We start from the raw sequence: 16,755 nt of genomic DNA, 5'->3' as shown, positions 1-16,755 counted from the left end.
CTTTTCCCCAACAGCGTCGGGAAAGCCTGGGGCAGGTTTTGGGGGGTGGGGTGAGTGCTTCTCCAGCTCAGGGCCACATCTGGGCCTCTGCCCCTGACCTTTGTCTACCAACTCTTAACTAACCCGAGTCCCAGGCAGCCCAGCACCTCAAGAAAGCCCCCGACGGTCCACAGGGCCGGGCTGGTGTCTGCGCTGTCCTCACTGCCCTCCTCCACCACAGCCAGTTTGTGGAGCACACTCACGCCCACCGTCTCATCCTCGTTCCCGGCCGGGGGCATCAGCGGCCCCATTTTCTGGCCGAGGAAGCTGAGGCCTCACCCCAGGTACATCCAGAGCCAGGGCTGGGCCCAGACCCCCCATTCCTTGCATTTCTTGCTGTTCTGCCATCGAAAGGGTCGGCCTGGAGGAGCCAGAGCCGGGCTGCTCACCGTCCCTCCCCCTGCCCTGGCCTGAAGAGGACGGCTGGTGTGGGAGAGGGTCCAGGAGGACTTCATTACCCAGTGCCTGCTTGTGGCACGTTGGGGGGGCCTGAGCCCGCCGCCGGTGGGGAGACATGCTTGGCCTGCCTGGGTAATTACATCTCAACATTTCATTTTGCTTGTCAGTTTCCACTTCCTGGGGATGTGGGCTCCTAAATATTTCATCCCAGCCTGCAGCTGCCTGTTCCTTTCTGGCCAAACCGCAGGCCCGGCTGCCGACCCCGAGCCCTGGCCCCTCCCTGCCCAACTGAGCCTCACTTCCTGTTCTGGGCTGGAGCTGGCCAGAGGTCATCTTCTCCATGCCCCTACCCCACACGGAGGTCTCTACCACCAGCGCAACGCTGTCTTCTCTTCCCAAGGGATCTGGGGTGAAGAGGCCAGACAGACAACATTGCCAGAAATTAGGCTCAGTTCAACCAACATTGATTGAGCACCTCCTGTATGCCTGAGACTCTGATGGAAACCAGGGAGTTAGGAAAGAGAAAGATATAGTCAAGAAAGAAAGCCCCTTGAAAGGGCTTATGGGCTAATGGAGGAAAGGGACAACAGTGTTATAACAGCAAACACTTATTGAGTACTTATATGCCAGGCACTGTTACATGGATTAACTCACTTATTCTTCATGCTTTGTTATGAGGAGACAAGGCCCAGAGAGGTGAGTAACTTGTCCAGAGTCACACAGCTAAGAAGTGGCAGAGCCAGGATCTGAACTCAGGCAACCTGACTCCAGCCTTCATGCCCTGAAGCATGAGAGTCACAAACCGGCAGCCTAGGCAGAGGATGGCGGGTGCCAGTGGAGAGGGGTGAGGTGAGAGCCGGGCTGGGCAGTGATGAGTCCCCACTCGTGGGGGACGAGGCGCAGAAACTGAGCCCCGAGGTGGGGTTGGGCAGGTGGGGAAGCAGGAGGGGTATTTCTGGCAGAGGGACCAGCAGAAGCTCCAGGGTGGGAAGATTTGAGTTGCGTTGGAGAAAGTGGTCTTGCTGTAGAGTGTGGAGTGAGGCTGAGGAAGGGGCTGAAAAGCCACTATGTGATCTCAGCCCCTAGGTGTGTCACTGGAGCTGGGCTGTCTTGTTCTGAAAGGGGTTTTTCAGCAGAGGACTCTGAGCTAACACTCATGGCTGCTGGCTGGCCTGACTTGCTGTGTGAGCCTTGGGCAGACTCCTTTCCCTCTCTGAACAAAATCTGAGGAATGCGCGGGATTCCCTCAGTAGAAGAATGCCCGGCATGGCCACTGAGAGTGGGGGGAGGTGGGCCTGGGGGGAAGGGGTCTCCTGGGGGCCCTTGGGGTGGAGGCGGGCCAGAAATCAGTCTCAGGGCCCCTCCCTGCTCAGTCCCCTCCTGCCACCACCTGCCTCCACCACCTCTGCTTCCTTCTCTCTCTCTCTCTCTCCTTTTTTCTGCTTTTCTTGCTTCAAAGGTGTTTTACCTAAATGGGTTTGTGTTAAGATATTAGGTCGATCACTCAGCAAATTTCCCTCTGCTCAGAGCTGAGCACCATGAATAATGCAGCTCTGAGCAGCTTGTGCTGCTCAGCGGCCTCCCAGCGAGGGGACGGCAGCACTCAGCTCAGGGGCTCTGAGCCCCACAGCTGCCCTGGCTGGTCCCCCACACCCTGCCTCCCCCCCCTCCCCAAAATATCCCCCCAGGGGCCAGGTGATCCCTTTAATCCTCACAACACCCCTGCCACGTCTGGGGAGTGGCGAGAATGCCCTCCCATTTTACAGATGCAGATGTGGAGGTGCAGAGAGGTTGGGTGACTTGGCTCTTATCAAGTAAGGGATTGAGGTGGGATGAGGGCCCCATCTGTGCCCAGCCTCGGCCTCCTGTGTCACAGCAGGCCAGCTCTCTGATGCCTGTGCCCCCCGTACCTGCAGGTCCAGCCCGATTCTCTATGGGGGCAGGAGGGTGTGAGTGGACGGCCTGGTTTCAGAGGAAAGTTGAGGACTTTGCCCTGATGGGGGCACTGAGGCTCCTCGGTAAATAGTTGTACCCCTCCACCCAGTCACCACCCCATCCCCGTTAGCACCCCCCCGCCGGGCTCCCCTGCACCAGTAGCAAAGGAGAGGTGTTGATGGTACTAAGGTGTGGCTGGGCTGGCTGGTGGAGATGTGGACAGCTGACTTGTGTGCCTGGGTCTGCGGCTATGTGGCTGTGTGGAGGGTGTGACTTTGGGAGTTTGGGCGTGGTGAGTGTGGCTGTGTGGGGCGGTGTGGTTAGTGTGTGAGCCTGTGTGGCTGTGAGATTGTGTGAGGTTGTAGTGATGTGTGGTATGTGATTGTGTGAGGGTGTGTGTCACCATGTGTGTGTGGTGGGGCGGGGCTGGGAGTGATGCAGGGGTGGGGAGATGAGCTGAGTGTGTTCAGGAAAGAAAGGATGTGTGTCCTGCCTTGGATAGACCCTGGGCCTCTAGGCTAAGGCCCCAGGTTCTGCCTAGCACTCTGTCCCTGGGGACATCTCTCAGTTTTAGCTGGTGTCTCTGGTCCCCAGAGCATCTCTTACCAGCCCTGGGTCCTGACCCAAGCTGGGTGATGAGGTCCCTGCCCCCCTGCCTCAGCAGCCCCCACCCCCACTAGGACTTGCTCCCCAGTGGCTTTGGCTCCAGGAGGCCAACCCAGGCCTTCACAAACACCATCGCATTTGACCCTCACTCCAGCCCCACCGGGCTTTTTTCCCATTTTACTGATGGGAAGCCTGATGCTCAGAGAGGCTAAGTAACTTGTCCAAAGTCACACAGCCAGGAAGCAGTGGAGCAGGCGTCTTCCCCTCTGTCTCAGACTGGAGGGGAGGGGAAAGCCGGCAGGTGCAGTATCCACGCTTTGCACAAACCTTTGATGGGGTATATCAGGGAGACACCTGCAGGTGGGAAACCGGAGTGACTGTTTCCCCCTCATTGTCCCTTGGTACCTGGGTCTTCCTGGCTCCAGCCAGATCTCTCACAGTGGGCCCACCGTGCCCACAGGGCTGGAGTCGCCCTGCCCTCATGCCCTTCTCTACTGGCCCAGCTATCTTCGGCTCTGGGCCCTTGGGGCCCGGCCAGTTTGCATGGCTATCTTATACTTCTCCACTTGTTCTTTTGCATGTGCATTTCTTGAGCGCTCGTAGCAAGGAATTTGCCTCTAGGTGGAGAAGTAAGTTCCCAACAGAAGGCAGGACTGAGAGAGAGGTCCTGGTGTGCATGACACCCAGCACCATGTGTACTTGGAGCTCACCAGTGTGTCCTGCAGGCGCTGTGCATGGATAACCTTTGCAGCCCAGAGCCCGGCACAAAGTGGGTGCCCAGAGCCTGTGCATGCAGACATTCGGGCACTCCGTGTGACCAGGTGGTGGCTCAGAGGGGAGGTCATAGTGGGCTTTGGGGGTCAGGGAGGTTCCCAAAGGAAGTGGGAAGGTTTGAGCAGGTGGCTACCTCAGATTCCTACAGAGCCTCTGCCCCTCTGCCCGTGCCAGCGGCTTCTGCCCTGCCAGCCCTCCCATCCCTGTCAGTCGGGCACTCAGTGACTCATTCAGCCGGCAAGCGTGGGTCACTGCCTGACCCGAGCAGGCACAGCGTGTGTGCTGGGCCCCATGAGGGCTGGGGTGGAGAGACAGACACGGAGGAGAAACTGGGGCCCAGCAAGGGAAGGGCTGGCCGAGGGAACAGCCTCTGCTAAGGCCTGTTGGGGCAGCAGATGTGGTCGGATGGTGGATTTTTGTAGGGACCAGACCTGAGGAGGAGATGTGGCCTTGAATGTCACACACACACACACACACACACACACACACGCACACACACGCACACACGCACGGGTGGGGAACCACCAAGGGCTGCAGGCAGGGAGCCATGTGTCAGAGGGATTTGTGCTTTAGAAAGAGGATGGAGTGGACACCGGAGGGTGGAGAGTCGGGCCGGGAGTGGAGCAGACAGGGGGATGGTGGCCGTGAACCAGGCTTGAGCTGCCGCCTGGAGAGCCCTCAAGCCCTCTGTGGAGCCAGAGCCAGCCAGAGTGCGGGTCCACCCCTCGCTGTGCCCCCCAGCCCCGCTCACCCCGGACAGCCACAGGTTAGGGGGCATTCGCTCAGGGCCTGGGTGCCTTCCTGACCTCAGACACCCTTTTAGCCACAGCTCTACTGCCTGGAATCTGCCATGTGGCTCCATTTACTTAGACAAGGACTTCCTTCCTGGTTGAAAACAAAAGTAACACCATGTTAGTCACTGAGCCCTCTGAGTAACTCCCTTTCCTGAGAGATGGTTTGGAGTGGGAGGGAAAGAAGGGAGGACCAGGGAGAAAGACCTCTGTGTGTGTGAGTGTGTGTGTGTGTGTGTGTGTGTGTGTGAGGCCATACAGTCCCGGGTAACTCCCAGCCTCCTTCGTGCCTTTCCCCCAACTCCCTCTCTGGCAGGAACGTAGCGGAGCTGGGGGACCCCCTTGGGTTGCTAACAGTCCCCACTTTCTCTCCATGTTGCAATGTGCTGCCTTCACATTTTGCCATAATGTAGATTTTTCCACTTGATTTCCTAGGATTTGTCTTTCATTGTTTTTCTCCCATTTTAAATTTAAAAAGACAAAAAAAAAAAAGAAAAAAGAGAAAGAAAGAAAGAAAAGGGAAAGAGAGAGAGAGGAGAAGAGCCCAGTCTTGCTGGTCTCCTGCACTGTTTGAGCCCAGAGCCCGGGCTGCTGCTTGGGACGAGGGAACAGCCTGCGTTGCAGAATGTGGTCCCAGGGCTCTGGGTGTTAGAGCAAGAGGGCTTTGGAGCTGTGGACACAGTGCCCTGTCTGGGTCACCTTGCTGCCCACTGCCTGCGGGCTGGCTGCTTAGCTGCTTCCTGGCGAGGGTAGGTCTCTTGGTGAGTGAGAGAATGAAGGATGGGGGAACAAGAGGATTCCCAAGCCTGGAGGATGTGGCTGAGGGCTCTGGGAAGGCACAGGGGAGCCCAGGTCCCCGATTGCCCCCTACCTGGGGTGAGCTTGGAAAGAAGCGGGCTGCTCCAGGAGGAGGCTTTTCCTTTTTGCCTGCTCTGGGCCACCGGGTTAGGTTCAGCCCACAGGTTGGCGTGTCGTGCAGGCAGGGGGTCTGGGGGCTGCTTGGAGCGAGTGGGGAGGACTTATTTAGATGGGTGGAGTGGAGAGAGCCGTCCCGTGGGGGACAGGGAGGTGCCAAGAGAAGAAGGAAGCTGAGCACAGGTGCAGTGATCCTACTTGGTGTAACCCGAGTCCACCAGGACATTAGGGAGACACCTCAGGCGGGAAACTGGGCTGATGACCAACCCCCCGCTGCTCCCCTGCCCCCCCCCCGCCCCCCCGCTGAGTCCTTAGTGCCTGCAGGTCTCCGTGGCCCTGCCCTCAAATAAGCTCCCTGGGTCATCTGTGCTGATGGAGGGAGCCAAGTGTGGACAGTCCCACACAGCGAAGGGTAGAAAAATGAGGGCATTTCAGCAGCGATCTCTCACCTGCAGGTGGAATTTACAAGTCCAAAGTGTCTTCAATTCCTGGCTCTCAGGCCAGGCAGTAGCTCCTAGAGAAAAGTCTGAGTAGAGTCCACATGTGCTGCTGCCACTGCGTGGCCCGGCCTCCCTGCCCCCTAGGATGCAGCCCCCAGCCTCCCTCCATCACTTCACTCCACTTCTTTCCTCCTCTGCCCTGCAATGAGAGCTGTATGGGAGGAGGGGCTCTGTCCTCTTCATGGCTGCATCCCAGCATCTAAACGGTGCTCAGTAAACACTTGTTGACTCAGTGAAGGAAAAGCAGCGGTAGCACACAGGACAGGGTGCGTTGTTGGATGGCTGGTGTCTGGGGAAGCATGCGGTGGGCCTGGCACCCAGGGGGCCTTCCCCACCACCAGTGTGGCCAGCAATGCTGTCTCCTGAGCCCCTCCTGGGGCTGGTTGCTCTCTCTTCCTGTCTTGCTTCCCAACTAGACTGAGCTCCCAAGGAAGGGGTTTTACTTGCTATTGTTTTTCTTTTCTTTTAAATTTTATTTATTTATCTGTCTATTTATTTATTTATTTTTGGCTGTGTTGGGTCTTCGTTGCTGCGCGCGGGCTTTCTCTAGTTGCGGCGAGCGGGGGCTACTCTCCGTTGCGGTGCGCGGGCTTCTCATTGTGGTGGCTTCTCTTGTTGCAGAGCACGGGCTCTGGGCGTGAGGGCTTCAGTAGTTGTGGCTCGCGGGCTCAGTCGTTGTGGCTTACGGGCTCTAGAGCGCAGGCTCAGTAGATGTGGCCCACAGGCTTAGTTGCTCCGCGGCATGTGGGATCTTCCCGGAGCAGGGCTCGAACCCGTGTCCCCTGCATTGGCAGGCGGATTCTTAACCACTGCGCCACCAGGGAAGCCCTCTTTATTATTTTTTTTAATTAACTTATTTTTTTGGCTGCGTTGGGTCTTTGTTGCTGCGCGCGGGCTTTCTCTAGTTGTGGTGAGCGGAGGCTCCTCTTCATTGCAGTGCGCGGGCTTCTCATTGCAGTGGCTTCTCTTGTTGCGGAGCACGAGCTCTAGGTGCGCGGGCTTCAGTAGCTGTGGCACGCAGGCTCAGTAGTTGTGGCTCGTGGGCTCTAGAGCGCAGGCTCAGTAGTTGTGGCGCACAGGCTTAGTTGCTCCGCGGCACGTGGGATCTTCCTGGACAAGAGCTCAAACCCATGTCCCCTGCATTGGCAGGCGGATTCTTAACCACTGTGCCACTAGGGCAGTCCCTACTTGCTATTGTTTCTTAAGGACCAAATGTGCCAGGAACTGAGCAGGACACTTCTTGAATGAATGAATGAACGAATGAACAAACAAACACGCAGAGCCGGCCCTGCCCTTGGGGAGTGCAGCTGGAGGCAGACACTGACCCAGATATATTGGCTGGACCCAGAGAACACTGGGAAAGGTCACCAGACTGCAAATGGAAAGGGCGCAGAGACCACAAAATGCAAGAGGAAACCCATATCAAGTTTCACTAGTGGAGTCTCCATGTCACGTTCAAGTCAGGGCAGGTGCCTGGAGCCTGGGGGAGGCGCAGGGTTCCAGTGCCAGGGAGGGCTGGCCAGGAAAGAGCCCGTCCTCGGGGGGAGGTAGGATTTCGAGAGCCAGATGGCCGGAGGAGGAGGGCAGCCCCAGGTGGGCTCCCCATGTGCTTCCCCTCCAGTGTCCTGTGGATTCCACCGAGCCAGGAGTGGCCGAGTGACCTCGTGTCACAGATGCACAAAGAGGCTTAGGGCAGCGCACACAGGGACTGAATGCCTTCACTGTCACTCGTGTCTGAAAATTTGGTCTGGCCTGGGTTCTGGGGTCCACATTTACCAAGCATTTACATCTTTACATCTTGTATTTGCTTCTGATTTTTTTTTTCAAGAAATAAAATGGGGATTGCCTGGAAGCCCTTTCACGGAGCCCTCAGTCTTGTTCTATCCCTGCCTCCCTTGAGGTACCCTCTACCCACAACTCTGAAGGGGATGAGTTCCCTTCTTGTCCCCGTTTAGTCATTCAACAAGCATTTATGGAGCACCTAATGTGTGCCAGGCACTGGGAGATCGCGGTGCATACAATAGAACAAATCTGCCTTCATGCAGCTTTTGCTCGTATATATGTGTGTGTCCCTATAGAATAAATCTTATATGTGGCTTTTAATTTCTACATAAATGGGACAGATTGTGCTGCACTTGGCTTTATCAGCCAACTTTATGTTTTCAGGGTTTTGTCGTGCTGATACATGAGAGCTGTTTTATGAATCTTAGCTACGTAATATTCCATTGTGCAAACACACCACGGATTAGCCATTCTTCTGCTGTAAAATATTTAAGTGGTTTCCATTTTTTTGCTGTTTCAAACAGCGCCACAGTGACCGTCTTTGGGCACGTTCCCTTGCACCCGTGTGTGACTTTCTCTGGGAAGGATGTGGAGGGGGACACACTGGCCTGTAGGATTCTAGACCCCCTGGTGCAGTCTGCCCTCAGTCTCCTTGTTCCCAGAGCACTTGGGCCAGGAGCTCTCCCAGGTCCCTACTGCCCCCAGGCACTCAGAGGCTCCTGGCAAGTGCTTGCGGCTTCCTGCCCCCGGCCCTGCACGGAGGCACCGGCTGGGCGGACGGCGGAGCTTGCAGCTGGCATGTGGCGGCAACTGGTGCTGGACAGGGGGCTGGGGCTGCGTGTGGGGTGAGGGGCTTGCCAAGAGTGACCCAGGAAGGCCTAGGGGAGCCACGGGGAACGCCAGACTCCTTCATGCCCCCCTTCTTATAGTCCTGTTCCTGGAGCCTGGGACAGGTGGAGTGTTCCAGCTTCTGTGCAGAGATAGGGCATGGGCTCGTTCCTCGCTGCTTGGGTTTAATTGGATTCTATTTGCTCTCAGTATGGACTCATGGATTTTTTTTTTTATCCAAAGAGAGAGTCCGTGTGGTAAAGGAGGAGGGGTGCAGAGAAGTGCCCCCGCCCTGGTGGAGAGGTTTGAAGAGGGCGTCCCAGGGGGGTGCTAGTCATGGTGCTGCAGAGGCGGGGGCTGGACATGGGAGGGCTGGCGGGCTTAGCGTGAGACTTGGGATCTACCCAGGGGTGGGGAGGGGCTGCAGGGGATGGGGGTTAACAGAGACCCAGCGACTGGGGCCTTCCCTTTCTCTGCCGGAGGGAGGCTCTGGACACAGACCTGGATTACAGGCCCACTGACCGGCCATGTGACCTCCGTCAGGCTACTTAGCACGTCCGAGCCTCAGTTTCCACATCTGTAAGATGGGGCTGTTAGCCCCTGCCCCAGGTTGTGTGAGGATTCACTGAGTGCCAGACATGCCGTGGGTGCTTGGTAAATGCGGTCTCTCTTGGGCCACTCCAGTCCTCTGTGGCTGTGGCATGGGGTCAGGAGGGCCGTGGAGACACTTGGTTTCTCACTGTGGGACCAGTGACACCAGTGGTACTTAGCCCAGGGTAAGCCCTGTGCCCAGCCATATTTACGGGTCCCGGGTTGTCCCTGATTCCATGTGACCGGTCGTGACACATCGGACTGGGCGAAGGGGTGGTCTCGGGAGCCAGACAGCCTGCATTCAAACCCCACTCTGTGCCTGACTGTGTGACCTTGGGGAAGCCACTTAACCTCTCTGCATTTCTGCGTCCTCATCTCTAAATTGGAGCTGTGCTGATGATACTGACCTCAGATGAGTGAATCCATGCAAAATATGCCGAATCATGTTCAAAGGCATCAGGCACTTTATAAACGTTCGCTGGTACTGAGCTCTGCATAAACCCCCAAACTCCCCACCAGTCCCCCCACCCTTGTGGCTGTAAGAATAGCGCATTCCGCTCAGACCAGCTCTCCTCTCGAGTACCTTGCGACTCGCTCACATTTGAGCTGACGAGCTGTGGTCACCTCATTCTTCTTTCACCAGCAAAACGAAGGCTGCAAGCTATACCCTGGCGTGTCAGGTGGGGCCATCCTATGGAACTTCTTAGGGGAGCATTGCCCAGAAATATGACTTAATCTAAAAGTTTCTCCCTCCTTGAGAGCAATTAACTCCTATTCTATGCCTGCCTCCCCTCTGCCCCTTGGCCCCCTCCTCCCTCCTGGAGCCAGGTGGCACATCCTAACCCCTCAGCCAGCCTCCTCCTCTTGTCCATCTGTCTCCCCAGATGGGGGGGCGGAATGTAGCAATTGGCCCAACTTCTAACTGGAAAGGAACCATATGAAGGGTTTACCTGGGAGCTGAGTGTCTGCCCGGCCGCTGTTAGGGCAGAGCCAGTGCTGCGGGCAGCAGACTGGCTCCCCGGGCTCTCTGTGAGCCGGGACCGGAGGGGCCCCGTCCTGCCCCCAGACCCTCCCTCCTTCTCTCCTCCTCTCCCTCCCCCATGAGCCCCTGGTAGACCTGCTTTTCTCCTGTGCTTGGGGCTTCCTTGGGTGTCTTAGGAGGTCTTGAAGAGCTTGGTCTGCACGGAAGTGGCAGAAAGTAAGAGAAGTGGGTGCTGGTCAGGGCAGGGGGCAGGGGCCGTGGTTGCCTTGCCTGGTGCAGAGAACCAGGGGGTCTACTTTCCTGGCAACGTGAGAATGTGTCTGTGTCGTGTGGCTCCAGGCCTTGCAGGTGCCTGGCACAGAGCAGCCCCCATTCTAGTGTGAGTACGTTGTTCTCCCAGAACGCCCCACCCCCCGGCTGCTTGCGCCTCCTCCTGCTAAGACTCAGCTCAGGGTCACCGCCCTTGGGCAGCCTTCCCTGGTTGCCACCTACGCTCAGGAGTAGAGGGCTCTCCTTGGGTGGAGCTGGGTGCTGGCACCTTTCCCCGGGGGGCAGGTGGGTGTGTTACCTCTCCCTGTGCTGGGAGCCCCTTGCAGCCAGTCCTCCATGCAGAGGTGCGTGGAGTCTGCGCAGAAGGCCTGGACTGAGAAGCCATTCAAAGGCTCGGGGGTGCCCAGGGGTGACAGCCAGGTGCCCAGCCAAGGTGGATAGTTTGGCTGGGCCCTAAAGGGCTCCTGTGTGAGGTGGAGCTGGGCTGAGACCCCTGAGTGGGACCCAGAGGAAGGTAATGGTCTCAGATAAAGAATCTGCTTTCATCAAGAGAAATCCCTCATGTTTTTCCATCAGCTGAGCCCTGCCTCTGCCACCTGGGGTCCTGGGGGGGTCTTACTCCCTGGAGGCCCCCCATTCTGTACCTCAGTAGGGCAGGGAATTGTGTGGCTTTGGGTAAACCACTTCTCTTTTCTGAGCCTCGGTTTCCTCACCTGTCAAATGCAGTTGATAGAAACAGTGGTCCACAGTGCTTTTGTAGCAGGAGATGAGGGGAGATTGAAATACACACATGATACCTGTCCCCCCGCCAGCACTGGAGAGACACGTCTGAGGCTGGGGACTGGCTGGGTGAAGTGGAAAGTGCTCCCAGGGGTTCTGTAAGCCACATGGCCTGGCTGTGAATTCCGGGGTGTGTGTTGACTGCATCCTGGCTCCTGCAGACTTGGGGGCTGGGCTTCTCGCAGAGGCATGAGCTTGAGAGGCAGGTAGGCCCTGGGTCCCCTCCCCCAGGACCCAGCCAGGTAGGTGGTGGCCCAGAGAAGAAGGAGTGACAGGAGGGCCCCTAAAGACCTTCTGACCCCAATCAGAGCTCTTCCAGTCCTTCCACCCCAAGCACTCCGGTTAGAATGACCTTCCGGGGCTCTCCTGAGCTCCCTGCTAGGAATCTGATCACAAATAAGAAGGGCGGGGCCTCGAGTATCAAGGCACCCTGCCAGGCCAGGGTGGGAGCTGGAGAGACTTACACACTGAGTGGCCTGTGGGTTCGTGGAAGGGAACCTGGGAAGACCTGGATGAGGACTGTAGCTGGGTTTGCAGCATTGCTGCCCAGGATGTGTGGGCACGAGTCAGCAGCCATGCGCACTGCTCTTACCAAGGGGCCTGTTGATGAGTATGGGGCCCGGGAACAAGAGCCCTGGTTGGTGTGTGTGGATGTGGGTTCCAGAGGCACTAATGGCCCAGGGTGGGCAATTTGCTCTCGTTCTCAGATTTACTCCGCCAAAAAACCTTATGAGGTGGTTACATTGAAAAGAACCAATGTTTACTGAGCACTTACTATGTGCCAGATATTATTGTATTTATATGAGTGAACACACTTAGCTTTATAACAACTCTATGAAATAGGTAGTATCATTATCTTCACTTTATAGATGATGTATTTGAGGCACAGAGAGGTTCAGTAACCAGCCCGAGATCACACAGCGGTAAGTAGCAGAGCTGAGATTTGAACCCAGGCAGTCTAGCTTTAAGCACAGTGCTGCATTGCCTCTTGCTAACAACCTATTTTATTTATGAAAACTGAGGCACAGAGAACCTAAGTGACATGTCCAGGGTCACCAAGCTTGTGAGTTGTGGAGCCGAAATTCCCACTGTGGCTATTCTGACTACACAGCCCGTGCCCAGAGATGGGGACCTGGGAGCTAAGAGTCAGGCTACAGGGCCGTGAGCAGCCCCCAGGAGTGTGGGTTGGGGGAGAGACTCTGTCCGCCCCAGGCTGACTGGTGCCCTTCTTGCAGGGGGTGTGTGCATTGCCCAGTCGGTCAAGATACCACGGGAACCCAAGCCTGGGGAGTTCGACAAGATCATCCGGCGCCTCCTGGAGACCTCGAACGCCAGGGCAGTCATCATCTTTGCCAATGAGGATGATATCAGGTGAGGGCAGGTGGGGCTTGGGGCGCGGCTTGAGAGCTGGGGATCCCTGCTGGAGACCTTCCTAGGCAAGCCTGACCCACCCTGGGGTCCAGAGAGATGGGGTGGGCCAGTGAGTGGGTGGTGGGGAGACCCTTCTGGCTGGGGCACAGGCTACTGCTAATGGGCTCCCCTTCCCCTCGCTGTTTCCTGCCCCCATTCTGCCAACTGGGGATGGTAAGCAGGTACTTTTACAGAGGGGCTAAGGCCGTGGGCTTGGGGTCAGAGCACCTAGGTTCCTCGCCTGCTCTCCTTCCTACTAGCTGTGTGACCTCAGGCAAGTTCCTCAACCTCTCAGGGCTTCTATTCTGCTTTAAAAAAAAAAGAGAGAAGCTAATTATGCTTGCTTGATGGTGTTGCTTGAGTATTGAACGCAGGAACGTGCATAAGGGGCTTAGAGCAGAGGCTGGTAAGGTTGGCCACCTCTCAGCCCCTCCCTCCTTCCTTCGGTGAGCTCAGAGTAGCGGGAGGAGGCCTGGGCTGAGGTTTTAGTCCTGATTTGGGTACATACTCACTGTGGGCAGTATTGTCCCCTCCCTGGTCCTCAGTCTCCACATCTGCAGATTGGGGGCAGGTGGACTCCGGGTGCCAGAACCATGCAGTGCAGAAACCCTGGACCACCCCACCTCTCTGCACATCTGTCCCTGGGTCCTGAGTCGCAGGTCAGAAACTCAGGTGCCCTTAGAAGATGACCCCTGAGCACCCCTCCTAACCCACTTCCCTTCTTCCTGCCTTTTCTCTCACTACTACCCCTCCGAGACTGTATGTTAGGGCCAAGAGGGGCCGGCCTCCTTGATTCCCTAGTCTCAGTGGGAGACACAGCCCCTGCTCAGAGTCTGACTGGCAGAGGAGATGTGGTTCTCCCCAGGCCTCCTCCCTCAGATAGTTGGCCTGAGCTGTCAGAGCCCGCTGTGCCCTCCGGTCGACCTGCCCACCTGCCTAGCCCAGCCTGCCCGGTCCGCCCCCCGTGCATCCCCCTCCCCATTGCTAACCAGCATCTTCTCTGGGTCGCATTCTTTCCAGCACTCTTTCCCACTTGTGAGGACCCCATCCTGGACTCCTGAGTTTCAGCAAAACAGATATCCCCCCAGGAGACATTGTCGGGTCCCTGGAGGGGTGGAGGGGGGAGTTCGGGAAGGTCATTAAAGCCTCAAAAGCCACAAGGACCAGCTCTAATAGGTGTTTCTCAGGCCTCGAAGGACCAGGGCGTGGGAGTCCTCAGGATCCATCTGGCACCTCCAAGCTGAAAACAGAGGCTGCTCCTGACCCCCTCAAAGCTTTCAGGTCCCCTAAATTCCTATTGCCACAGGTCCGCTGGCAACGGGGGCAGGAGGGGCTCCTTCTGAGCTCTTTCCCTCCCTGCAGTCACCAGTCGCTGCCCCCGTGCCCCCACTCCCACCCCAGAGCCCAGCACTAACTTGGGTCCCACTACGCCCCGGGACGCACCCCACTCCAGGCCTCCCTTGCGGCTCTGATGGACCCACACGCGGGGAGGGGAGGATGAAGGTGCCACGTGTCCCAGAGAAGAGGCCCCTGGGAGAGAGAGGGAAGGGCCTGAGACTGACTCCCTGAGCAGCTGCGGGGGGTGGGGGGTGTGATGGAGGGGGGCGCATTTCTGGAAATCCACAGGCATTTCAGAAGCAAACAGAAGTAAAAATAAACCCAGGTGACCTTACAGAGATGGAGTCTTGGCAGCTCTGGTCGTGTCTGGCCGGCCGGATGCAGGCGGGTATTAATAGGTATTAATAGCCTCACCCTCACCTGCCTGGGCTGCGGTAGCTTTGGGGGTCTGGAAATGTCCATCAGGAGACGATGGAGGAGGGCAGGTGTGGGCCCCGGGGCTGGGAAACATGTCTCTCCCTGGCAGCCCCAGGCGGTCCTGCCCCAGCTGGCCACCTCCTGCACAGGCGCAGCGGCCACCCCAAGCCCCGGAGTCTGTCCTGGCTTGTCCATGGGAAGGGCCTGGACAGTTTCTAGTATCCTGGCCTCTCGCTGTGTGATCTCGAGCAAGTTGCTTGCTCCAGTCTCTCCCCGTGGAAGGAGGTGCGTTGCGAGAATTCTGCCCAGTCCCTCCTATTTTCCTCCTCCTAGATGTCTCTGAGGGGCCACTTAGTTCAAGCATCCGTTAAGCACTGACTGAAAGCCTCCTGTGGGCTGGGCCCTGTGCTGGGCTCCAGGGCCCCTGACTTGACTAGGACCACTGTCACTGTGGCCCTGCGGAGGGGTGAGGCCCTGGCTGCCCTCACCCTTTCATCCACCCAGGAGGGTGTGGGGAGCAGCTCTTTGAAGCACCTGGACTTTTGGCACAGAAGGAAGTGGCATGCAGAGGGGGAAGGGTGTAGTGGGGGGTGTGTGAGAGAGACAGTGGATATAAATGTGAGAAAGGGCCAAGGGATGTGGGTCTGGGCTTAGGACCAGGGTGGCATGTACCTGAGAGGACAGAGCCTGGGCAGATGTGGTTCTGGGGACCTGAGTCAGACAGGTCCAAACTGAGGGAAACAGCTGTGGTCTTTGCAGGGACTGAGGTAGCCCCAGGGGACAGGAGTGGGTCTGGGAAACAGACAGGGGCTAGGGCTGCCGTATCGGTGAGAGGGGAAGCCGTGGGCCTACAGGCAGGCGTGGGCCAGGGCAGCAGGGAACTGTGAGCCTGCGGGTATGACACGGAAGCTGGGGCGACTATGGGCCCTGGGCTCATGTGGCTCAGGATGGGGGATCCAGGCACAGGCTGGGAGGGGGACAGGTATGGGCCTCGGGGAAGGGGGTCAGCCAAGGGCAGGTGTGGCCAGGGTGGCGGCAGCCGCGCGGGCAGACACGGCTGGGTTGGGCTGGGCTGGGCTGGTGCGTGTTCCCACAGGCGTGTGCTGGAGGCGGCCCGGAAGGCCAACCAGACCGGCCACTTCTTCTGGATGGGCTCGGACAGCTGGGGCTCCAAGATCGCCCCTGTGCTGCACCTGGAGGAGGTGGCCGAGGGTGCCGTCACTATCCTCCCCAAGAGGATGTCCGTGCGAGGTAGGCCCGGCAGCCCGGACGGCACGCCCGCCGCCCTCAGCCGGCACCATCCACCACCGCTGTCAGTGTCACCCCGATCGGCGCCCCATGCCCTTCCTCTCCCGCTCCTTGTCTCCCTCCATCCTGTCTTTCCTCTTCCTTGGCTCACAGCTTCTTTGTGCTCGGGTTCTGGGATAGGAAGCCTTTCTGGCCACACTTAACCCAGCAGGATTCATATCCAGATTCAGGACCTTTCTTCCTCCCGTCTCAGATATTTGTGGGTGTGGGAGATGGTGGCAAGTATAGGAGGCTCATTTATCAAGGACTCTCCTTCATCCCTATATACTCTCATCCCTTCTCCCATCTGGGATAGAAGAGGTGAGATCCCTGCCCTGCCTGGAGCGCATCCTCTGCCAGAACGGGCCGGGCACTGCCAGCAAGCTACAAGAAGAGCGTGCCATGCCAGGGGGCAGGGGCCTCCCTGCAGAGCCCGCCTGGGTCTGGCGGGCCCTGGGTGTGGGGGTAGGCGTTGCGCCTGCCCTGCCCGGCATCCCTTCCTCTTGGGGCAGAACCCAGTCACCCTGGGCAGGAACAGATTGCTCTGGCCAGAACCTTGCTGTGCGTGAGGCGTGAAGTTCCTATTCATGGCTCAGTTTGGCAGGGACCTCACTGTCCTCCCCATGGGGGAGGCAGGCTCCCAGGGCCTTCTCCCCTGCTCTTGCTCTGGTCAATAGAATCCAGCACTGATGGAGGTGGAAAGGCCTGCAGACATCTGCTTCCACCAAACTTTCCAAGAGACCAAGGCCTGAGCAGGGGAGGGATGTGGGTCACACCGCCGTGTCCTCTACTCACCCTGAGGCAGAGGGAGCATAGGCCGCAGAAGTTTCCACACCTCCCCTCTCAGCCTCAAGCCATGATAAACACGAAATAACAATAACTGCGGCTCTTGATACCTGCAGACACCAGGCCCCTTACGGACATCTCATTCAGTCTTCCCTGCAACCTCAAAAGAAACTTTTATCCACATTTAGTGGGTGAATACATTTAAGGACCAGAGAGATTTAGTGACATGTAGTGGCAGTAAGTGACACATACTTGCTACTAAGTGGCAGAACTGGGATCTGAGCCCTGGACTTGCCAGAGAAATCCCTTTTTTCTTTCTTTTTTT

At 57.6% G+C, this 16,755-nt stretch overlaps 1 protein-coding gene across 19 annotated transcripts in view; it reads left to right on the top strand.

The window, feature by feature from the left end:
- The window catches only part of GRM4 (glutamate metabotropic receptor 4), a 109,644-nt gene that overhangs the window by 61,807 nt on the left and 31,082 nt on the right, over positions 1-16,755 (top strand). For all 19 annotated transcript variants that reach the window (XR_007469905.1, XR_004482239.2, XR_007469906.1 and 16 more), the window contains exons 4-5: positions 12,428-12,563; positions 15,454-15,608. Coding sequence is in view for 16 of the 19 variants with exons in the window: in XM_033424216.2 (XP_033280107.1) it covers positions 12,428-12,563; positions 15,454-15,608 (291 nt within the window). In the remaining 3 variants the exon portion in view is untranslated. The remainder of the gene's footprint in view (positions 1-12,427; positions 12,564-15,453; positions 15,609-16,755) is intronic.

The sequence above is a fragment of the Orcinus orca genome, chromosome 10 (genome assembly GCF_937001465.1).
Source record: "Orcinus orca chromosome 10, mOrcOrc1.1, whole genome shotgun sequence".
NCBI lineage: Eukaryota > Metazoa > Chordata > Mammalia > Artiodactyla > Delphinidae > Orcinus > Orcinus orca.
The sequence above is the reverse complement of the archived record's forward strand: the minus strand, read 5'-3'. Positions and strand labels throughout refer to the sequence as shown.